At 44.5% G+C, this 23,248-nt stretch overlaps 1 protein-coding gene across 2 annotated transcripts in view; it reads left to right on the top strand.

Annotated features, from left to right (window-relative positions):
* Positions 1-23,248, top strand: part of DNAH10 (dynein axonemal heavy chain 10) — a 158,453-nt gene that overhangs the window by 92,850 nt on the left and 42,355 nt on the right. For both annotated transcript variants that reach the window (XM_019978021.2, XM_070769393.1), the window contains exons 46-56: positions 2,329-2,481; positions 3,886-4,146; positions 6,988-7,160; positions 8,544-8,637; positions 9,006-9,173; positions 9,861-10,049; positions 13,060-13,231; positions 15,960-16,163; positions 17,082-17,162; positions 20,726-20,923; positions 21,614-21,775. In XM_019978021.2, the coding sequence (XP_019833580.2) occupies positions 2,329-2,481; positions 3,886-4,146; positions 6,988-7,160; positions 8,544-8,637; positions 9,006-9,173; positions 9,861-10,049; positions 13,060-13,231; positions 15,960-16,163; positions 17,082-17,162; positions 20,726-20,923; positions 21,614-21,775 (1,855 nt within the window). The remainder of the gene's footprint in view (positions 1-2,328; positions 2,482-3,885; positions 4,147-6,987; positions 7,161-8,543; positions 8,638-9,005; positions 9,174-9,860; positions 10,050-13,059; positions 13,232-15,959; positions 16,164-17,081; positions 17,163-20,725; positions 20,924-21,613; positions 21,776-23,248) is intronic.

Genomic DNA, 23,248 nt, shown 5'->3' with positions numbered 1-23,248 from the left:
ATACTTGTCCCCAGTGCACGCACTTATCCAGTTCCTTGTTAACGTTGTCCATCTTTGAGGTTCTTGATTCTGATTCTGGCCTTCTGGAACCTCCAACCAGAGAAAAGCTTCCCACTGCTCTCCTCTCTGACTCTTCCTTACACCTGTGCTACATGTGGCAGAGGGACTCCAGGGAATCCTGTGGCCTTCCGGGGTAGGGAGTGGTCAGCCTGGGTTTGTGATGGGCACATAATGGTTGAGGGCAGGATTGGGCCTTGCTGCCCCCAAATGGATGGTCAAGCTCACTCATGTACTGGCGTGCGCAAGCATGGCTATTTAGCTTTAAGAATGCCATTGTGGAGGGCACTTGAGGAGTGTTTACAGCCAGAGGGGCCTACAAGTTTATGGAGTTGGGTAAAGAAAACTTGACTTCAGTAGCCCCACCCCCGCCAGCCTCTGTGCTCCTCTCCACCGAGACTCAGCAGCTGGTGCTCATAGATCCAACAAGGCACAGTTCAGTCGTTAGAACTCCATGCTTTCACTGCGGAGGTTCAATTCTTGGTCAGGGAACTAAAATCTGGCAAGCCTCAAGGTGAGACAAAAAAAGAAAGACACATCCAAACACGTTCACAGTACAGACATGCATGTTTATTCCCCCATGTTCAGGTCAGCTGCACCTGCATTTGTGGGCACCCAGGAGAAGGGTGTTATCTAAGGCAGTGGTTCTTTTTTATTTATTTATATTTTTGGTTGCACTGGGTCTTTGTTGCTGCGTGCGTGCTTTCTCTAGTTGCGGCAAGCAGGGGCTACTCTCTAGTTGTGATACACAGGCTTCTCATTGTGGTGGCTTCTCTTGTTGCAGAGAAGAGGCTGTTGTAGACTCTTTGTTGTAGGCTCTAGGTACGTGTGCTTAATTGCTCTGAGGCATGTAGGACCTTAGTTCCCTGACCAGGGATCGAACTCATGTTCCCTGTGTTGGCAAGTGGATTCTTACTCACTGGACCCTCAGGGAAGTCCCACAGGGTTTCTTAAAGTGTGGTCCCTGGACCTGCAGCATAAGCATCACCTGAAAACTTGCTTAAACTGGGACCTACTGAATCGGAAACTCTCAGGATGGGAACCCATTGGGCTGAGAGGAAGATCCCTCCAGGTGGTTCTAATGCATAATTAAATATGGGAGCCACTGATCAATGATCTGTCATTAATTGCTCCAAGAAGGGGTGAGGGAGAAACCCCAAGTACACGTGCATGAAAATGTCCACCCCACAGAGGGACCAGGGGCCCTCCCTTACCCTTTTCTCAGCAGTTCCTTCCAAGGACTAATCAGTGGTTGTTTGTGTTCTTTAAAAAAAAATTTTTTTTATTGAAATATAGTTGATTTACAATGTTGTGTTAATTACTGCTATACAGCAAAATGACTCAGTTTTATATACACATATATAGTTTATATGTGTTTATATACATACACATATATACACGTATAGTTTCTTTATATAGGCTTCTCTGGTGGCTCAGACGGTAAAGAACCTGCCAGCAATACAGGAGACTCGGGTTCGATCCCTGGGTCAGAAAGATCCCCTGGAGAAGGGAATGGCAACCCACTCCAGTATTCTTGCCTGGAGAATTCCATGGGCAGAGGAGCCTGGTGGGCTACAGTCCATGGCGTTGCAAAGAGTTGGACATGACTGAATGATTAACAGACAAACACATATATATATATGTGCACTTTCTTTTTCATACTCTTTTCCACTGTGGTTTAATCGCAGGATATTGAATATAGTTCCCTGTGCTGTGTAGTAGGACTTTGTTCTTTATGCATTCAGTATATACCAGTTTGCATGTTTGTGCTCTCTTTGACTTATTTATTTAGATGTAGCAGGCGTGATAGTAACTTATATTTGAATATTGCTTTGTCATTTTGAAAATACTTTGATATATTTCATCTCACATGATAAAAATCACTCTGTGAAGTAGTGCAAATAAATATCATTAAAATAATATTTCAGATGAGAAGAAGGAGGCTCTGAAAGCTTAAGCAATGGTTCTGAGGTCGCCTGGTTAGAACTGTGTAGGCCCAGTACCCCCCCACCCCGACCAATCCACATTGCTCCCCAGTCCACACTGTTCACCTGGCAACTAGTTATTGCCTCTTACAACCTTTCATAAGGAAAGAGGAATTCTTGCTTTAGCGTTAAAATATACAATGAACTTCAGGCTTGTATTGGGTTGCAAAAAAATTAGTTCAGATACCAGTGAATCTGTAAAATAGATGGTAGCTTACAATCAAATATTTCATGTAGGTACCATGAAAAAAAGACCGTGTTTTGGAATTATCTCTTTCTGTTTCAGATTGTGTTAATGGTCAGTTTCTCCTCCCGCACCACGTCCATGGATATCCAAAGAAATTTAGAAGCCAATGTGGAAAAACGAACCAAAGACACTTATGGCCCACCCATGGGAAAACGCCTCCTGGTGTTCATGGATGACATGAACATGCCGAAGGTTGGTGAGGCCGAGTGGGTGGGGTGGGGGGGCAGTGGCGGGACTATGTAACGGGTTTGAGTGAACGTGAAAGCATCTGTCTTTTAGTCTTCACAGTGTCTGTAGGGCCAGGTTATGGAGAATCAGCTTAGGGGACCATGTGACTGGAGGGACTCTTTCCTTAGATGCGTTCCTTAGTTTCTCCAAGGATTAAAGCAGGTAGCAGGCAGCTTCTGAACTATATTCAGTGTATATAGTTCCATGTATGAGTAAGTGGTTCCAGATGAGCTATACTTTAGATAATAATACTGTTCTCACTCCTGTACACCTGGGGAGCCAGGTGGTACAGTGGTAAAGAGTCTGCCTGCCAGTGTAGTAGATGCAGGAGACGTGGGTTCAATCCCTGGGTCAGGAAGATCCCCTGGACTAGAAAGTGGCAACCCACTCTGGCATTCTTGCCTGGGGAATCCCGTGGAGAGAGGACCCTTACAGGTTACAGCCCATGGGGTCATAAAAGAGTCAGACATGACTGAGTGACATACATGGGAAGTGTAAGGGCAGGCACTTCCTAAGAATTCCTCTAGATTTACCAAAATCTAGATTTTACCAAAATTGCCTAGAGCAAGGGAATGTTCACAGGCACCAGGAGTTTGTTTCTGGGACTAGAGCCTAAGAGGTGCAAAGTTTTCTTAGTACTGGGATTGAAATTTATTATCATGTCTGCAGAACCATTCCCCCCACCAAAAATGTATCTTCTAGATGGACTGTTTACAAAGCCAGGATCCATGCGTCTGTCCGTGGATGCATGCAGGCATCCATCTATCCATGCATCCATCCATCTCTCCATCCATCCATGCATCTATCCATCTATCCATACATCCATCCATGCATTTATTCACCCATGTTTATACCCATACACACACCCATCTATCTATGCATCTATCGATCTATGCATCCAACCATCCATCCATACACTTGTTTATCCATCCATCCATCCAATTGACATATCTATTGAGCATCTCCTATGGGGACTGGTGCTGTGAAGTGATGAACAAAATATATGTAGTTCCTGCCTTCAGGGAGTTTACAATCTAGAGAGGGACACAGATTTAAAAAAAAAAAAAACAAACTACAAATGAATATACAGAACTGCAAACTTTGAGAAGCCCAGTGAAACTCAAACCAGAGCACTCTGAGAGGGTGAAAGGAGATGGGATTTAGCTGAAATGAAAGTGTAAGTCGATCAGTCGTGTCCGACTCTTTGTGACTCCAGGGACTATACAGTCCATAGAGTTCTCTAGGCCAGAATACTGGAGTGAGTAGCCTTTCCCTTCTCCAGGGGATTTAGTTGAGATGGTCAGCAAAGGTGTTGCTGGGTTCTGCTTTACAATATCACTGTTCTTCCTTTTCTGTAAAACAATTGAGGTGGATGAATATGGCACACAGCAGCCAATTGCCCTGCTGAAACTGCTCTTGGAAAAAGGCTTCTTGTATGACCGGGGGAAGGAGCTGAACTGTAAAAGCATCCGTGACCTCGGCTTTATTGCTGCGATGGGGAAAGCTGGAGGAGGCCGCAACGAAGTCGATCCAAGATTTACTTCGCTCTTCAGTGTCTTCAACATTCCCTTTCCTTCCGAGGAGTCTTTGCACTTAATTTATTCCTCTATCCTCAAAGGCCACACCTCGGTAACTTTTTTTTTTAAACATATACACGAATCTATTCTTTTTCTTTTTCCTTTTATTTTAAAAAAATTTTCTTGACTCATGTATTTTTGACCATGCTGGGTTTTCATCACTGCATGCAGGCTTTCTCTAGTTGCAGTGAGTAGGGTCTTCTATTGTTGAGGAGCATGGGCCCTAGGGTGCATGGGCTTCATCAGCTGCTATGAGGTGTGTGGGATATTCCTGGACCAGAGATCGAACCTATATTCCTTCATTGGCAGGCAGATTCTTTACCATTGGACCACCAGGGAAGTCCTATTCTTTTTTTTCACCTTCAAACTTTTTTTTTTAATTTTATTTTATTTTTAAACTTTACATAATTGTATTAGTTTTGCCAAATATCAAAATGAATCCATCACAGGTATACATGTGCTCCCCATCCTGAACCCTCCTCCCTCCTCCCTCCCCATACCATCCCTCTAGGTCATCCCAGTGCACTAGCCCCAAGCATCCAGTATCGTGCATTGAACCTGGACTGGCATCTCGTTTCATACATGATATTTTACATGTTTCAATGCCATTCTCCCAAATCTTCCCACCCTATCCCTCTCCCACAGAGTCCATAAGACTGTTCCATACATCACCTTCAAACTTTTAACTTTTAGTTTGTATTGGGTTATAGCTGATTAACAATGTTGTGGCAGTTTCAGATGAACAGGAAGGGACTCAGCCATACATATACAGGTATCCCTTCTTCCCCAAACCCTCCTCCCATCCAGGCTGCCACATAACATGGAGTAGAGTTCCATGTGCTATACAACAGGTCCTTGTTGGTTATCCATTTTGAATATAGCAATGTGTACATGACCTAGGGAAGTCCTATTCTTTTTCAAATTCTTCTCCCATTTAGGCTGTGGGTAACTTGACTTAATTAGAAGTCTAAACCGGAGGGCCTGGTTGGTAGAAACTTGGTAATGATGTATGCATTTGGCACAGCAAGCACAAAGCCTAGAGCCCATGGTGCTTTTAGAGGCCCATGAACAGGTTTTAATTTCTCTCAAAATCAGAAGAAAGGAATCAGTCTAATCCAGCCTAGATTATATTCATCTTTATACCAAGTTAATCATAAAATATACAAGCTAATATATTTAATTATAATTAAGTAATAAAAGAATATATAAATGTATATATAAGTAATATATTTTTATGGAGGAAGGGGCCCATGAAGGCATCAGTGCCTAGGGTCCACGGAAATCATGGTGTGGCCCTGAGTTACATAGGCCACCTTGAGTGACAGCAATGAAGCAACTACAGGATGTGGGCTCTGGAGTCAGTACCCATTCTGCTCCTTGGGCAAGTCCCTGGAGCTCTCTCCTATGCCCATCCTCATCCAGAATAGGGAGGTAATGCTGGTACCGGCCTCCCTGATGTTTTGGAAGAATGAAGGGAGAAAGTGCATGTAATGTGTGTGACAGAGTGCACACACCGATCCTCATTAGATACTAGTTACTGCTGTTATGTCACCATGATTTACATGACCTCTACAGATGGGCTTCCCTGGTGGCTCAGACCCTAAAGAATCAGCCTGCAATCCAGGAGACTCTGGGTCAGGAAGATCCCCTGGAGAAGGGAATGGCAACTCATTCCAGTATTCTTGCCTGGAGAATCCCATGGACAGAGCCTGGTGGGCTACATTCCATGGGGTCACAAAGAGTCGGACATGACTGAGCGACTAACATTTTCACACTTTACAAATGGAACCCCTTCATTTAAATAATGACCTCTGATCCTGGCATCGCTCTTCTAAAGCAGGCTTGCTCACTCAAAGTCTTGAGGGACCAGGCAAGAAAGATGAAGGTGTGGGAAGGCCAGATGTGATCAGGGAGCACCTGGCATGTTCATGCCCTACCACAAGCCATTCACTTCCAAAACTGTGAGGTCTGTGCAAGTCACATCAGTCTCAGATGGAGGGTTGGTTTGGGGCTTTGGTTTCATATCATGTTGACTTGTCAGTTAATGTGAAAATCTGGGGAAACAAAAGCAGATCAGATGATTAGTTTCTCTGGTCCTTCCTTTTTTTTTCTTACCTCCTCACAAAAAAATTGATGATGGGTTTTCCCTGGTGGTTGGTCCAATGGTTAAGAATCTGCTGTGCAGGGGACACCGGTTCAATCCCTAGTCTGGGAGGATCCCATATGCTGTGGAGCAGCTAAGCCTGTCAGCCTCAAGTGCTGGGCCTGCGTGCCGGGAGCCTGTGCTCAGCACTGGGGGCGGGGGGTGTGTGTGAGGGGAGCTACTGCAGTGGGAAGCCTGAGCACCGCAGCTCAGTCGCCCCCACTTGCCAAAACTAGGAAAAGCCCCAGTGCAGCAACAAAGACCTAGCACAGCCAATAAGTAAGATAATAAATAAAATATGTTTTAAAAATTATAGAAAAATTCATGCAATGTAAGACTAGCTATTAAAACCATTTTAAAATACACAGTTCAGTGACACTTAGTACTTTCATAATGTTGTACAACTATCACCACTGTCTAGTTCCAGAATATTTTTATCACCCCCAAAACAGTTATTCCATTCTGTCCTTCAGCCCCTGGCAACCACTAATCTGGACTCTGTCTCTATGGATTGTCCTATTCTGGACACTTCCTATCAGTGGAATCATACAATATGTGGTCTTCTGTGTTTGGCTTCTTTCACTCAGCATGATGTCTTCAAGGTTCATCTACATTGTATTCTATGTCAGTGTTTTGCTCCTCTTCCTGGCCAAATCATACTCCATGATAATGGATGGACCACATTTTGCTTACCCCGTTCATCCATTGAGAGACACTTGGTGTGGGGGGGCGGGTCTTTTCATTCTGTAGGTGTTTCATGAGAGCATCGTGGCTGTGAGTGACAAGCTGACATCCTGCACGTTGACTCTTTACAAAAACATTGTTCAGGATCTGCCGCCCACCCCGTCCAAGTTCCATTACATCTTTAACCTTCGAGATCTCTCACGGGTTTATAACGGTCTTGTCCTCACTAACCCGGAACGGTGAGTTTTGTCTTATCTTACTAAAAGATGCCTCATTGGTATGATAGCTTCTCCTATTCTTTTAAGACAGAGGAGCTATCAGGAAATGCGATGTGAATCCATGTGTCAATTAATCACCCAGTGTCTTTTTGTTTATGTTAAACGAAGAACAGAGTCAAATGCTTGGTTAAGACTTGATGCCTCTTGAGCCCTTGAGTTGAAGGCTGGGGAAGCCAAGAGAGGCAGGTGTGAGGCCAAGTGGACAGGTGTGTTCAACCCAGAGGTGGGGATGTTATGCCGACCTTTGTTCTCAGTTCTAAAGGTGGAGTTTGCCCAGTGGAGTCTTTCATTCATACAACTGAATTGTTTCCAGTTGCCAACTGGTTATATTTTATGTGTCTTTGGGAGAAGTTAACCACAGAAGACAGAGGGATTTAAGTCTTGGTGTAGAAATTTACTCATGAAAACTAGATGAATTTGTGTATTTACATTAATGTATATTTCATCTATGTAGATTTTCAGGGATGTCCCAATTTTATGGATTTACATTATGAATCCACAAAATATTGAAAAATGAATCAGGAACTTTCCACATGCCCACAGTGACTCTCAGTGCCCTTGAAAGGTTCAGAATGGCAGTTCAGGAGGGGGCCGGTCTGGGTATTTATGGGTGGAGTGAGGCCTCTTTGCCAGAAACCAGAGAAAGACCCAGAATTGGGGTCAGGTGGAGCTGGTTCTTAGAAAAAGGAGCTGCCAGTGGCTCTGCAGCTGATGTTAAATTAATAAATTCCAGTGAGGAGGAGTCCCATTAAGTTCTCATGTCATTTACATCACTTGTAGATAATGTTCTTTTTTTTTTTCTCTGCAGCAGGAGGAGCTATAAATGACAACATTATAGTCTTTACATTTAAATTGTTAGTGTCCATTAAGTTTCAGGCTTCCCTGATAGCTTAGATGGTAAAGAATCCACCTGCAATGCAGGAGACTCCAGTTCAATCTCTGGGTTGGGAGGATCCCCTGGAGAAGGGATAGGCCACCCACTCCAGTATTCTTGGGCTTCTCTTGTGGCTCAGCTGGTAAAGAATCTGCCTGCAATGCGGGAGACCTGGGTTTGGTCCCTGGGTTGGGAAGATCCCCTGGAGAAGGGAAAGGCTACCCACTCCAGTTTTCTAGCCTGAAGAATTTCATGGACTTTATAGTCTGTGGGGTTGCAAAGAGTCGGACACTGAGTGACTTTCACTTCACTTCACGTCATTAAGTTTCAATTAATATGGAACTGGGTTGAGGGGGGAGACTATAGATATGTCCTTTTCTGCACCCTGTATAGTCATCTGAAAATAGTAGCATCCAGCCTGCTCTTCTCTAGATAACTTTGTGGCTAATTTTGCCCCTTCCATCCTGTAGATTCCAGACGGTGACCCAGATGGTGAGAGTCTGGAGGAATGAGTGTCTGAGAGTCTTCCATGACCGGTTGATCAATGAAACAGACAAGGAGCTGGTCAGTACATTGAAAATGTACCAGCAAATGCAAAAGACAAACAAACAAAAACCACCCAGAACTCAAAACAAACAAACAAAAAGCAAAACTCTAACTACAAAATTTGTCTCTGGGTGAAATGAAAAAGTACAAAACAAAAACACAACATTTTTTTAATGTATTTTTTTATATGGGACTTTACAGAAAAATAGAGACTAACAATGGAAGTCAATAGATAAAGGAGGGTGAATTGTTAAGTACTTAGCAGCAAAGGGGAAAAAAATCAAATGCAAATGACTTCAGATAATCCTAGCCTATGCTCTTTTTCTGATAAGTCTTAGCACATGCGTGGTGGGAGTTTGGGTCCTGAAGTGATCTTGTGTTGTAAGGTCCAGGAGCACATAAGAATCTTGGTCACGGCACATTTTAACGATGATGTGGAGGTGGTGATGAGGGACCCCATCCTGTTTGGAGACTTCCGGACAGCTCTGCATGAAGAGGAAGCACGCATTTATGAAGATATTCAGGATTATGAGGCAGCCAAGGCTTTGTTCCAGGTGCGGACGGGGCTCACCTCTCCCAGGATTGTATTACATGGGTGCCCAGGAGGTGGAGCTGGGGAGAACGACGTGCCTGTCTGTAACTTGGGAATGTGGGCTTGTGTCTGACCCAGTGGTGTCCACGTCCTGTGGTGCATGTCAATGACCTGATGAATTTATTCATTCAGACCCCTGGGACCCATCTTCATACGTTTCCCTTCATCAAACCCATGGAGGGTGCCAGGGTTCTGGTGCACACCCAACTTTGGGAACCCCTCATCTGATTCCCTAATGTTCATTTTCATCTTAATTCATAAGGCAAGCCTTGTGGTCATCTTTGGCTTACTGCTGGCTGATCACAGACCAGCAGATCGAAATCTTTTTAAATTTTATTTAATTTAGTCAGTTTATTTTGGCCATGCCGTGCAGCATGAGGGTTCTTAGTTCCCTGACCAGGGATCGAACTCATGACCCCTGCATTGGAAGCTCAGCGTCTTACCCACTGGATGCCTGGGATGTCCCGCAGATTGAAATCTTGTTTGTGAAAGTTAGTCTTGTGAACCCAAATGATTTACTCATTTCAACCACTATTGACATTCAAAACAGTCTCTCCTCCATTTTTAATCTCTCCTGCACAGAAGAGAGAGTCTGTCTCTTAAAAGTCAGTGGTCCTTAAAAAAATTTTATTTTTGGTCTAAAATTCAGGAAATCCTTGAAGAGTATAATGAAAGCAACACCAAAATGAACTTGGTTCTCTTTGACGATGCTCTGGAGCATCTGACCCGTGTGCACCGCATCATTCGAATGGACCGAGGCCACGCCCTGCTGGTTGGGGTTGGGGGCTCTGGGAAGCAGTCTCTGGCCAGGTTGGCTGCCTTCACAGCTGGCTACGAGGTGAGCCAAACTCCCTGCTAGAAAATGGCTTTGCTATGCCAATTTCTGCAGTTAGTAGTTCCTGCAAAAATTCGAACAATGTATTACAGATCATAACATGATGCTTTTTCAGAATATCAAATGGTTTTTTCTGGGAGGGGGGAATCGATATTATTTTAACTGAATATTTGAAGCATCTAACTATTGTATTGTTTTTGGAATGTAGAATATGTCAAATCAAGTTCGAGAGTCAAACATGAGCAAGTCCTGTGATGCATAATGTGTGATGTGTACTCGTGTAGAGGGGATCTTAGCCAAAACCTCCATGGACCCAGTGTTCATGGTCATTGATGTGCTGTTGTTTCAATACAACCACCATCCAAAGTTCTGAGCCATTCTTAGAATCTTCAAAAAACAATTAAACAGAAACAACAAAAAAATATTTTTATTGAGATACAATATCTAAATCGTACAATTCATCCACTTAAGGTATACAATTCAATAATTTTTTATGTTCAGAAGGTTGTGAAACCATCACATTCAATTTCAGAACATTTTCTTCATCCAAAGAAGAAATCCCAAGCTCCGTATCTTCCTGTTCTTCCAGCCCCTCAGCCTTAAGACATCATTAATCTTTCTTTCTCTCTTGACTTTCCTATTCTGGGCTTTTCATACAATAGGATCTCAAAGCCTGTGGTCTTTTGTGACGCCTTCTTGCACTTAGCATAATGTTTCCAAACGTCGTCCCCGTGTAAGTGTTTCATTCCTTATGTGGCTGAATCACGTTCCATTGTATGGTAGACCACGTTTCAGTTATCCATTCATTCATTGACAGTCATTTGGATTACTTCCATCTTTTGACTACTATGAATTATGCTGGTATAAACATTCATGTACAGGATTCTGCAGGGACATATATTTTCATTTGTCTTGGGTGGATGCTAGGAGTGGAGTTGCTGGGTCGTAGGGTAATTCTCTGTTGATCCATCTGAGAAACTGCCAGATTGTTTGCCCAAGGGGCTGCACCATTTGACATCCCTCCAGCACTGTGTGAGTGGGGCCCCGTGTCTCTACACCACCCTGAGACTCTTACAGATAGTCCTGCAGTGCCCACACGTAACTTGCCAGCCTGGTCCATCACTGTGAGACGTGCATCCTGCAGTGAGACTCAGTTTTGAAGAAGCGTCAACTCCACTGCTCACCCTCCCCACACACCCTCCTTAGTTCTTTGGTATCTGATTCTGTTCGTAACTTGGGTCTTGCGTTATCCTCGATGCCTCTGTTTTTGCCTATTGTTTTGCTCTGTTTTTATGATCATTTTTTTTTTTTGAAATTGGGAAGTTAGAGGATTCAAGGGTATATGTTTTTAAAAGGTTTTTGACCCATGACTCTAGAGTTCACATTAGAAAGGCGAATTCGTGGTGGAGTGTGCCTCCTTGAAGTGGGAGTAAAAAGGGCCAAGGGACTTGCCTGGTGGTCCGGTGTTTAGGACTTGGATCCTTTACTGCAGGGGCACGGATGTGATCCCTGGTAGAAAACTGAGATCCCACTTGCCTCGAAGCAGGGCCAAAAAACTGGGGGGCCTGGGGATGGAGGACCAGGGGAGAAGTAAAGGACTTTTAATTTTATCCATAGCTTTGTTAAAAATAGGTTTGAAGAAAATATATGAGTTTTGGGTTTTTAGCAAATGTTAAATATGGGTGGTGGGTGTGGTGGCATTCTATTATTCATTGTATGTGGTTTATTACTCTTTATTTATTTATTTATTGTATTACTCTTTAAAAGAATTGAGAGTCTTGTCTATTTATTTATGGCTGTGCCGGGCCAGATTACATTTGGCTGAAGGGCATCCAAATTGCCCTGAGTTTGTGTGTGTGACTGTGTGTGAGACTGTGTGCAAGTTTGGACATGCAAGTTTGTGTAATTGTGTGTGTGAGAATGTGTGTGAGTGACTATGACTGTGAAAGTGTGTGACAAACTATGTGTGTGCCCATAAACATAAAAGTGTGTTGAGTGTGGGAGTTACCATGTGAGCATGTGTGGCTATGAATGTGCATGACTGGCTGAGTGTGAAAGAGGCTTTGTGTGTGTATGTTTGTGTGTGTGTGTGAATAGAGGTGGAGAGGAGAGAGGAAATGAAGGGTTTCTCTGCTACCATAAATCTGAGCTGTTTTAAAACGACTGCTCACAGTTAAACTTCTACACATCTGAGCTGGAGGAAATGCTTGAACAGAAAAGACTTAGCTTTATGTATGTGTCCTATTTCCATTTATATCTATTTTGTGTGTCAGAGGATTTTTGAATTTAATATTTTAAAAATTGCTTCTTCTTCAGTCTTTTTTCTTTACACATCTTCTCACAATTTATCTCATTTTAAATGAGCTCACGGTGACTATGGTGGTGGCTTAGTTGCTACGTTGTGTCCGACTCTTGTGACCCCATGGACTGTAGCCCGCCAGGCTCCTCTGTCCATGGGGAGTCTGTACCCACACCCATTTCCTCTGTTGCGTGGCCCATCTCTGCCTTATCTCCTTCCCTATAATTCAAATGACTCTTTTCTGCCACATCACATGACTTGCGGGATCTTAGTTCCCCGACCAGGGATCGAACCCGTGGCCCCTGCAGTGGAAGCACGGTGTCCTAACCACTGGACTGCCAGGGAAGTCCCATCCAATTACTCGTTTTTAATGACGGAGGCTGTCCTTTTCACTGCCCCCACTCCCCTTTTTTCTGCCCTATTCATAATCCATCTGCAGGAGCCTTGTTCCCTGCACACACTCACCTCGCCCACGTGCACGCCTGCACAGAACATCCACTGTGGTTTGTTCGACAAAAAGGAGTGTCAGTTTTCTGTGTCCCGTCTTTCTCACTCAACCGTATTCTGTGACAATGTCCCCAGTCATCCGGTTCTGTGGTCCTGGTTCCTCTTTGATGGTGGCTCAGCTGGGAGCCGCCCTCTCGCTCTGCACTTACGTGGAGACCCTCCCTTGGGCCAGTGGTCTCACGGGGATGCTGTGCTCCATGTCCGCAGGTGTTTGAGATCCTCCTGAGCCGGGGCTACTCTGAGAACAACTTCCGGGACGACCTGAAGAACCTTTACCTGAAACTTGGCATTGAGAACAAGATGATGATCTTCCTGTTCACGGATGCCCACGTGGCCGAGGAGGGTTTCCTGGAGCTCGTCAACAACATGCTCACCTCAGGTACCGGGACGCTGGTCTCACATGGGGTTTGCTGGTCTCTGCGGCTCAGCTTTCAGCGGAGGCTGTCTGATAAGCGTTACCTCTTAAGCGCACTTCCTACCTACACAGGAGGTATTATTCAAGCTCTCACAGGTGGGTAGGAGCCAGCAGGTGCATCCCAGGCTGAGGGTCCAGTGTCTATGGTGGGTGATGCAGGATGCTGATTGATCATGCCTGGGGTAGTGTCAGAGCCACCCTCAAACCACATCCAGACTCAGAAAGAATGTGAAGTGAATCACCAAAGGAAAAGAGGAACCTCGGACTAGAAAGAGGGGAGTGGACCGGGGCCAGGGACACAAAGAGCAGACCTCCACTTTCCAGTCCGGCACCAAGGAAACCTTGCCCCAGGTTTTAGCTCTAGGGCCTTGCTGGTCTCCCTCCTCTGGCAGTCTCCTGTCTCCTGAATGCCTGGGCGTCTTACCATCCCGGCTATTTATGTGGCATTTAGCACACGTGTCCTTGGGTTGGCAGCAGACTTTCCGTGCGTGGGTCACAAACTTGTAATTGGGATGTGAATATCAGACCTATTCTCTTATCTGTAAACCCCATTGCAGGGCTCGGGGTATATTTTCCTTGGAGACTGGGTGGGGTCCCCAGGGGTCTGTACCCCATATGATTCAGGTCAAATAGGTCTGAAGCCCTTTTGCTTTGCTGCATCATGAAGACTTTGCATCTCATCCTTGACATGAATGACATTAGGAGCGGGAATAATTCTATTCTTTGTTGTGGAGGCTGTTCTGGGTATTATGGGATGTTAGCAGCATCCCTGGCCTCTACTCACTAGATGACACTAGTACCATCCCCAACACACACACACACACACACACACACACACACACACACACACACACATTGGACAACCAAAATGTCTCCAGACATTGCCAGATATCTCTTGAGTTAAGTTCAGTAGCTCAGTCATTCAATCGCTCTTTGCAACTCTGTGGACTGCAGCACACCAGTCTTCCCTGTCCGTCACCAACTCCCAGAGTTTACCCAAACTCATGTCTGTTAAGTCAGTGATGCCCTCCAACCGTCTCATCCTCTGTCTCCCCTTCTCCTTCCTCCTTCAATCTTTCCCAGCATCAGGGTTTTTTCCAATGAGTCACCTCTTCGCTTCAGGTGGCCAAAATATTGGAGTTTCAGCTTCAGTACCAGTCCTCATGAATATTCAGGACTGATTTCCTTTAGGATTGACTGGTTGGATTTCCTTGCAGTCTAAGTGACTCTCAAGAGTCTTCTCCAACAGCACAGTTCAAAAGCATCAATTCTTAGGCACTCAGCTTTCTTTATAGTCCAACTCTCACATCCATACATGACTACTGGAAAAACCATAGCTTTGACTAGACAGACCTTTGTTGGCAAAATAATGTCTCTGCTTTTTAACATGCTACTTTTAATATAGGTTGGTCATAGCTTTTCTTCCAAGGAGTAAGCGTCTTTTAATTTCATGGCTGCAGTCACCATCTGCAGTGCTTTTGGAGCCCCCCAAAATAAAGTCTGTCACTGTTTCCATTGTTTCCCCATCTATTTGCCACGAAGTGATGGGACCAGATGCCATGATCTTAGTTTTCTGAATGTTGAGTTTTAAGCCAACTTTTTACTATTTTCTTTCACTTTCATCAAGAGACTCTTTAGTTCTTCTTCATTTTCTCCCATAAGGGTGGTGTCATCTGCATATCTGAGGTTATTGATATTTCTCCTGGCAATCTTGATTCCAGCTTATGTTTCATCCAGCCTAGCATTTTGCATAATGTACTCTGCATATAAGTTAAATAAGCAGGGTGACAATATACAGCTTTAATGTACTCCTTTTCTGTTTTGGAACCAGTCTGTTGTTCCATGTCCAGTTCTAACTGTTGCTTCCTGACCTGCATATAGATTTCTCAGGAGGCAGGTCAGGTGGCCTGGTATTCCCATCTCTTGAAGAATTTTCCAGTTTGTTGTGATCCACACAGTCAAAGGCTTTGATGTAGTTAATAAAACAAAAGTAGACGTTTTTCTGAAACTCTCTTGCTTTTTCGATGATCCAGCAGATGTTGGCAATTTGATCTCTGGTTCCTCTGCCTTTTCTAAATCCAGCTTGAACATCTGGGAGTTCACGGTTCACATACTGTTGAAGCCTGGCTTGGAGAATTTTGAGCATTACTTTGCTAGCATGTGAGATGAGTGCAATTGTGCGGTAGTTTGAACATTCTTTGGCATTGCCTTTCTTAGGGATTGGAATGAAAACTGACCTTTTCCAGTCCTGTGGCCACTGCTGAGTTTTCCAAATTTGCTGGCATATTGAATGCAGCACTTTCACAGCATCATCTTTTGTCTCTTGGGGATATCTCTTAGGGAGGGCAAAATTGTCCCCTTGAGAACTCCTGCTCTGATGTTGAGAACTCCAGCTCTGATGCTCACATTAACCCACCCAGGTAAGTAGCAGGCATTTGTTATTTCCATTTCATGGATGAGGAGACTGAGGTCCAAAGGGATTTTCATACACGGTGAGTGAGCCTTGGGTCTCAGAGCCGGGACCCAAGCCCTGCTCTTCAGACTCAGCAGTGACTGCTCTTTGGTGACACAGTGTATGTTCAGCTGCTCAGTCATGTCTGGCTCTTTGCGACCCCATGGACTGTGCTCCTGCCATTTCAGTGCCTCGAGAAATAACCTGAGACTGAACAAAATGCTGGCCTTTGTTTTCTAGGCATCGTACCCGCGCTTTTCCCAGACGAGGAAAAGGAGTCTATCCTCAGTCAGATTGGGCCAGAGGCTTTGAAGCAAGGGACAGGCCCGGCCAAGGAGTCCGTGTGGCAGTACTTCGTGAACAAGAGTGCCAACAACCTGCACATCGTCCTGGGCATGTCGCCGGTGGGGGACACCCTGAGGACCCGCTGCAGAAATTTCCCAGGTGCCCGGGAGCAGAGCCTGCGAATCCTTTCTTCCCCTTCAGTAGGGCACATGCTTTGGGTGAGGGAGTGACATGCATCCTGAGGTTCCACGGTTCCACCAGCCAAGTGACCCATGACATGGTCATTAGGTTGAAAGTTGAGTCCTGCCATGTAGGATGAGCCTGGAGCCACCACTCAACAATCGCCAACCAGCTCTTGTGTTGCAGATGGATGGCTGGTGCCCTTCTTTTTTTACTTTAAATTTTCAAAAAAGTTTTTATTATTGATTTATTTTGACTGTGCTGTGTCTTTGTGGCAGTGAATGGGTTTCTTTAGTTGTGGTGCAGGAGGGCTTGGTTGCCCCAAGGCATATGGGATCTTAGTTCCCCCACCGGGGATTGAACCCTCGTCCCCTGCATTGGCAGGTGGATTCTTAACCACTGAACCTTCAGGGAAGTCCTGGCTGATGTCTTTCTAACATGAGGAAAAGCTCATAGTCCCAGCCTCGAGGCCCATAATGTACACAATATAGCTCTCTGCTCCCTTCTATTTGGAAAATTCTGGCATCCTCATGGAAGTAGCAGAACCTATCCCTAGAATGTGGGTGGGGGGCAGTTTTGCTCCCCAGGGGACACTTGTCAATGCCTGGAGACATTTTTGGTTGTCACAATTTGGGTGGGGCGGGCTATGTATAATTGGTATCTAGCTGATAGAGACCAGGTGTTGCCAAACCCCCCACAATGCACAGACAGTCCCATCACTGAGGATTATCCAGTCAAATGTCAATAGTGCCGAGGCTGAGAAACGGTTTTTGATCGTTGTTTTTGGACATGTCCATCTCATTCACCAATTTGTTGGGTCCCAAAGACTGTATCCATGTTCCCGTGGGTCTCAGAGTAGCAGAGAGATCATCTCTTTTATCTCTCTTTCTTTGCAAGGTCTGGTAAATAACACTGGTATTGACTGGTTCATGCCCTGGCCTCCTCAAGCTCTGCATGCAGTTGCGAAGTCATTTTTAGGTAAGTGGCAGCTAATACCAGGACCACGTTAGCAGTATGCGTGCGTGCTCAGTCGCTAAGTCATATCCGACTCTTTCCGACCCCAGGGAATATAGCCCACCAGGCTCCTCTGTGGGATTCTCCAGGTAAAGATACTATATATTAACAGTATAACAATTTGTCATCCTTTTCCAGACTTTGAATTTTGGTCCAGTAGATTCCACAGTCATAAATGATGTTTGTTAGTGTGTTTTGGTTCATATTGTGTTTTAGTCCAAAGAGACTTCAGGGGTTTTACAGAGATAATGCAGAATAAGAATTGATTAGATATCATAGAAAGTAAGGGTCAGCAAACCATGGTCTGCAGGCCAAATTCAGCCCCTTGCTTGTCTTAGTAAATGAAGTTTTATTGAAACACATAATAAACATAATGTCTATGGCTGCTTTTATGCTACAACCACAAAGTTGAGTAATTGACACAGAGACTGTATGGCCCACACAGCCTAAAAATTTACTATTTGGTTCTTAAAAAAATTTTTTTTTATTGTAGTATAGTTGCTTTACAGTGTGTATTAGTTTCTACTGTAGAGCAAAGTGAATCAGCTATACATATACATATATCTTCTCTTTTTTGGATTTCCTTCCCATTTAGGTCACCACAGAGCACTGAGTAGAGTTCCCTGAGCTATACAGTTGGTTCTCATGGTTGTTTAGAGAAAATGTGTGCTGACCCCAAGGATGTCTGAAAAATCTTTTGGTAAACTGATTACCCATCAGTGTGGAATTTTCAACTCCCTAAGGCCTTGGTTATTAATGGTAATCTTCAGAATAAGAAAGTGTTAGTCACTTAGCTGGTCTGACTCTTCGTGGCCCTGTGCGTTGTAGCCTGCCAGGCTCCTCTGTCCACGTCTCCAGGCAAGAATACTGGAGTGGGTTGCCATTCCCTTCTCCAGGGGATCTTTCCGACCCAGGGATCAAACCCACGTTTCCTGCATTGCAGGCAGATTCTTTACCATCTGAACCACCAGGGAAGCCCTTAAGCCAGTTAATTCATCCTTAGGGAAAAACTTTTATATGGACCTAAGTTGAACAGCTTTATGACACTGGGTGACCTTGTGAATAGCTTTAGCCTTATAAATACATATCCAATAAATAACTAGTCCCACTTTACAGACAGATTGCAGTTTTTTGGAGAAGGGGGCTAAAAGAATATGACTCTTTTCTGATGATATAACTCCAAGATCAGCAAACTTTTTCTGTAAATGCTGCTGCTATGAAGTCGCTCGGTTGTGTCCAACTCTGTGCGACCCCATAGACGGCAGCCCACCAGGCTCCTCTGTCCCTGGGATTCCCTAGGCAAGAATACCTGGAGAATGACTAGATGATAAATATTTTTGGCATTGTGGGTCATATGGTCTCTGTTGCAACTGCTCAGTTTCACCATTGCATCATGAAAGTGGCCATAGACAATATGTAAGTCAATGGGCATGGCTGTGTGCCAGTAAAACTTTATTTACAAAAATGGGCAGTGGGCCAGATGTCCTGGGGGCTGCAGTTGCCAGCTCTGATATAGATGTGCCTTAGCTTTCATTGGACTTCCCGTGTGGCTCAGACAGTTAAGAATCTGCCTGCAATGCAGGAGACTCAGGTTCGACCCTGGGTCAGGAAGATTCCCTGAAGGAGGGCAGGGCAACCTACTCCAGTATTCTTGCCATGGATAGAGGAGCCTGGCGGGCTACAGTCCATGGGGTTTCATAAAGAGTCGGACACAACTGAGTGACTGACGCTTTCACTGTCTTTTCACTTTGGCTTTCATAGGCTTTTTAGCCATGTCTGTGCATTAGTACTTAGCTGCTTTCAGTATTCAGTGGTTAAGCATCATAAATAATGGTGCATGGAATTTACTTAGAATTTTTCTCTTAGGATATATTCCTGGAATTGGGATGACTGTGCCCAATAAGTATAGATATTTGTGAGGCAAAGCTTTTCATGCATGCTGTAAAATTTGCCCGTGGACTGTGGTTTGTTGACCCCTGGTATAATTCAAGATCAAATATGCAGAATCTGGATGAATGCCTACTTTTGGTCATACTTCCTTCCTTTATTTTTGAGGTGAAAATATTTTGCAATCTGTGAGATAATTCAAGTTGATGTGGTTTTGGTACTGGAAGTGATTATTAAGTTTTCAGCAGACATATAGGAAGGCCTGAGCTCAGATTCTCAGTCATGTCTGACTCTTTGTGATGCCCTAGGCTCCCCTGTCTATGGGATTCTCCTGGAAAGAATACTGGAGTGGGGTGCCATGCCTTCCTCCAAGGAATCTTTCCAACCCGGGGATCATACCTGCATCTCGTATGTCTCCTGCATTGGCAGGTGGGTTCTTTACCACTGGCACCACCTGGGAGACCCCATAGGAAGATCTACCTCGTGCCAAATACGTGTTGGGTGCAGGGAAAATAGCAGGGCACTGGGTAAATTTCTTTCCTGGAATCTCAAGCATCTCTCCCAACACTGTGTTAGCCTTTAGCAAGACAGACCTTCCTATGTAGGGAAAGAACATTGGCTTTCTGTGTTCTTGGAGAAATTGCCAGGGTATCAGTCATTTCAGTTCAGTCACTCAGTCGTGTCCAACTCTTTGCAACCCCATGGACTGCAGCATGCCAGGCCTCCCTATCCATCATCAACTCCTGGAGTTTACCCAAACTCATGTCCATTGAGTCGGTGATGCCATCCAACCATCTCATTCTCTGTTGTCCCCTTCTCCTCCTGCCTTCAATCTTTCCCAGCATCAGGGTCTTTTCCAATGAGATAGTTTTTTGCATCAGGTGGCCAAAGTATTGGAGTTTCAGCTTTAGCATCAGTCCTTCTAATGAATATTCAGGACTGATCTCCTTTAGGATTGACTGGTTTGAAAAACCAGAAAAGCCACTGACAAGTGATAACTGCTTTTCTCTTTTTTGTTAAAGCATTTTTATACTGTATTTTATTGTGGTAAAAAAATATGCAAAATTTGCCATTTTAACTATTTTAAACCATTGTTAAGTGTGCACTGTTATACTTTTTAATACAATGTTGTGCAATTCATATCACCGTCCATCTCCAGAACCTTTTTCATCTTTAAAATGGAAGCTCTGTCCCCATTAAACACTCAGTCCCTGTTCTCCCGCCCCCTGCCCCACCCTCCACCCCGGAGCCTCTAATTTACTTTCTGCCACTAATTTGACAGTTCTAGATGTCTCATGTGTCCTTTTATGGCTGGCTTCTTTTACTTTGCATGTTTTCCAGGTTTATCCATGTTGCTGCACGTATCAGAATTTCCTTCTTTAAGGCTGAGTAATACTCCATTTGTGGACAGGCCGTATTTTGTGTGTCCGCCCATCTGTTGGCAGACACTTCTGGCTGCTGTGACTAGTGCTGCTATGAACACTGACATACAAAAGTCTGCCTGTGTCTGTCTTTCACCTCGTTGGGAATGTGCTTAGGAGCGGAATTGTTGGGTCACATGGGAATTCCGTGTTTAACTCTTTGAGGAACTGCTTGTCTCTTTCTTTACGAACCACCCTTTTCCATTCCTTCCTGTTCAGGAACTAATCAGATGATCCCGGCAGAAAATATAGAAGATCTGGTAGAACATGTTGTTTTGGTCCACGAATCCGTGGGTGAATTCAGCAAACAATTCCTACAGAAACTGAGGCGCTGCAACTATGTGACTCCGAAGAACTACCTGGATTTTATTAACACGTATTCAAAATTACTGGATGAGAAAACTCAGTATAATATAGGTAAGACTTGGGAGGGGGACGGAACGATTCGTAGAGATTGTTATTCCTTACAAGTAAGGATCCCAGTGCTGATGTTTTCCTTAAGCAGATGTTTTCTTAGCAAGATCGACGATACTTGGGACTGAGGCAAAGCCGAAAAGCACATTTTGGATTTTGCACCTCAAAAGGATGTGTGTGGGTGGGCAAAGCCCTGGCATGCATTTATTTTTGTTTTTCTGTGTTGGGCCATGCACTCTAAGCTCTAAATTTGCATTCCATCAGAGATACCGTTTAATGAGAACAAGCATTTCTCTGTTGGAAAACTTTTTTAAAAATTCTCTGGTTCTGGCTGTTGGTCAAATGAAGCACTGTTTTCAGAAGTATATTCATTTTGGAAGTCAAAGTGTTAGTCGCTCAGTCACGTCTAACTGTTTTGCAACCCCAAGGACTGTGGTCCACCAGGCTCCTCTGTCCATGGCATTCTCCAGGCAAGAATCCTGGAGTGGGTTGCCATTCAGAGATGCCACCCCCAAACCAAAAAGGCAATGGAGGTGCTGAGAGATGCTTGACATCTCATGAAGATGATTTTATTTTATTTTTTATTTTTTTCCTGTGAGCCCAAGTTGGGTGAATCTCACTGCATTGCGTGTAGTTGGGTGGGTTGAGAACAGAGCCCCCTCAAGGCTGAATACCTGTGTTCCCTTTCCTCAGCTCAGTGCAAGCGTCTGGAGGGAGGCCTGGACAAGCTGAAGGAGGCCACCATCCAGCTGGATGAGCTGAACCAGAAGCTGGCCGAGCAGAAGATCGTGCTGGCAGAGAAGTCGGCTGCTTGCGAGGCCCTACTGGAGGAGATCGCCACAAATACAGCCATAGGCAAGTGTGGGGCCAGCTCTGGAGATCTGGACTGCCCCCTTCCCACCAAAAAACCCCAGACAGGACAGGGCTCCATTGCATGACAGCCCTGGGAAGCTACTTGTAGGAACTGGCATGTTTTGACCTACCCATTACTATTTTTTTTTTTGAAGATTTATTTTTTTTATTCTTATTTTTTGGCTGCACTGGGTCTTCACTATGGCACACAGGCTTTCTCCAGTTGTGGTTCGTGGGCCTAGCTGCCCTGCAATGTGTAGGATCTTAGTTCCCTGACCAGGGATCAAACCCACATCCCCTGCATTGGAAGGCAGACTCTGAACCGCTGGACCACCATGAAAGTCTCAAAGTGGGTGCTTTAAAACAGAGACATTTATGTATTCTCACTGCTTTGGAGGATAGAAGTCTGAAATGAAGGTCTTGGCAGGACCCTGCTCCCTCCAAAGGCTCCGGAGAGGACCCTTCCTGGCCTCTTCCAGCTTGTAGCAGTGGCCAGAAGTCCTGAGTGTTCTTTGGCTTCTGGACGCATTCCTCCAGCTTCTGCCTCCATCACATGACGTTCTCCCACTGCGTCTCCATGTCCTCACATGGCTTCTTATAAGGACACAGTTGTTGGATTTAGGATCTACCCTAACCCAGTATGACCTTGTGTTAACTAATTATATCTACAAAGACTCTCTTTCCAAATAAGGTGATATTCTGTGGTTCTGAGTGGCATGGATTTTGGTGGGGGCACTAATGAAGCTGGTACACCTACTCCATGCCAAGCTTTGTTCTAAATGTGGGGTCACAGCCCCTGGAAAGGTTACATTCTAGTGAGTGGAGCCCATTCATGAGCCAAGAATCAGATGAAATTTCAGATTGCGGTTAGTGTCACAAATAAACTAAGATAAAATAAAGCAAATAGAGTGATGAAACTGAGAGTGACCTGGGGGGAGGGTGACTTTTGGGCTGGGCTGAATGAACGTATAGAGGAAAACAATAGAATGTGAAAGACTAGAGATTTCTTCAAGAAAATTAGAGATACCAAGGCAACATTTCATGCAAAGATGGGCTCAATAAAGGACAGAAATGGTATGGACATAACAGAAGCAGAAGATATTAAGAAGAGGTGGCAAGAATACACAGAAGAACTATACAAAAAAGAACTTCCTGACCCAGATAATCACGATGGTGTGATCACTCACGTGGAGCTAGACATCCTGGAATGGGAAGTCATGTGGGCCTTAGGAAGCATCACTACAAACAAAGCTAGTGGAGGTGATGGAATTCCAGTTGAGCTATTTCAAATCCTAGAAGATGATGCTGTGAAAGTGCTGCACTCAATATGCCAGCAAATTTGGAAAACTCAGCAGTGGCCACAGGACTGGAAAAGGTCAGTTTTCATTCCAATCCCAAAGAAAGGCAATGCCAAAGAATGCTCAAACTACCGCACAGTTGCATTCATCTCACACGCTAGTAAAGTAATGCTCAAAA

This window comes from Bos indicus, chromosome 17 (genome assembly GCF_029378745.1).
Source record: "Bos indicus isolate NIAB-ARS_2022 breed Sahiwal x Tharparkar chromosome 17, NIAB-ARS_B.indTharparkar_mat_pri_1.0, whole genome shotgun sequence".
In the NCBI taxonomy this organism is placed as follows: domain Eukaryota; kingdom Metazoa; phylum Chordata; class Mammalia; order Artiodactyla; family Bovidae; genus Bos; species Bos indicus.
This window is presented reverse-complemented; position numbering and strand designations above follow the sequence as displayed.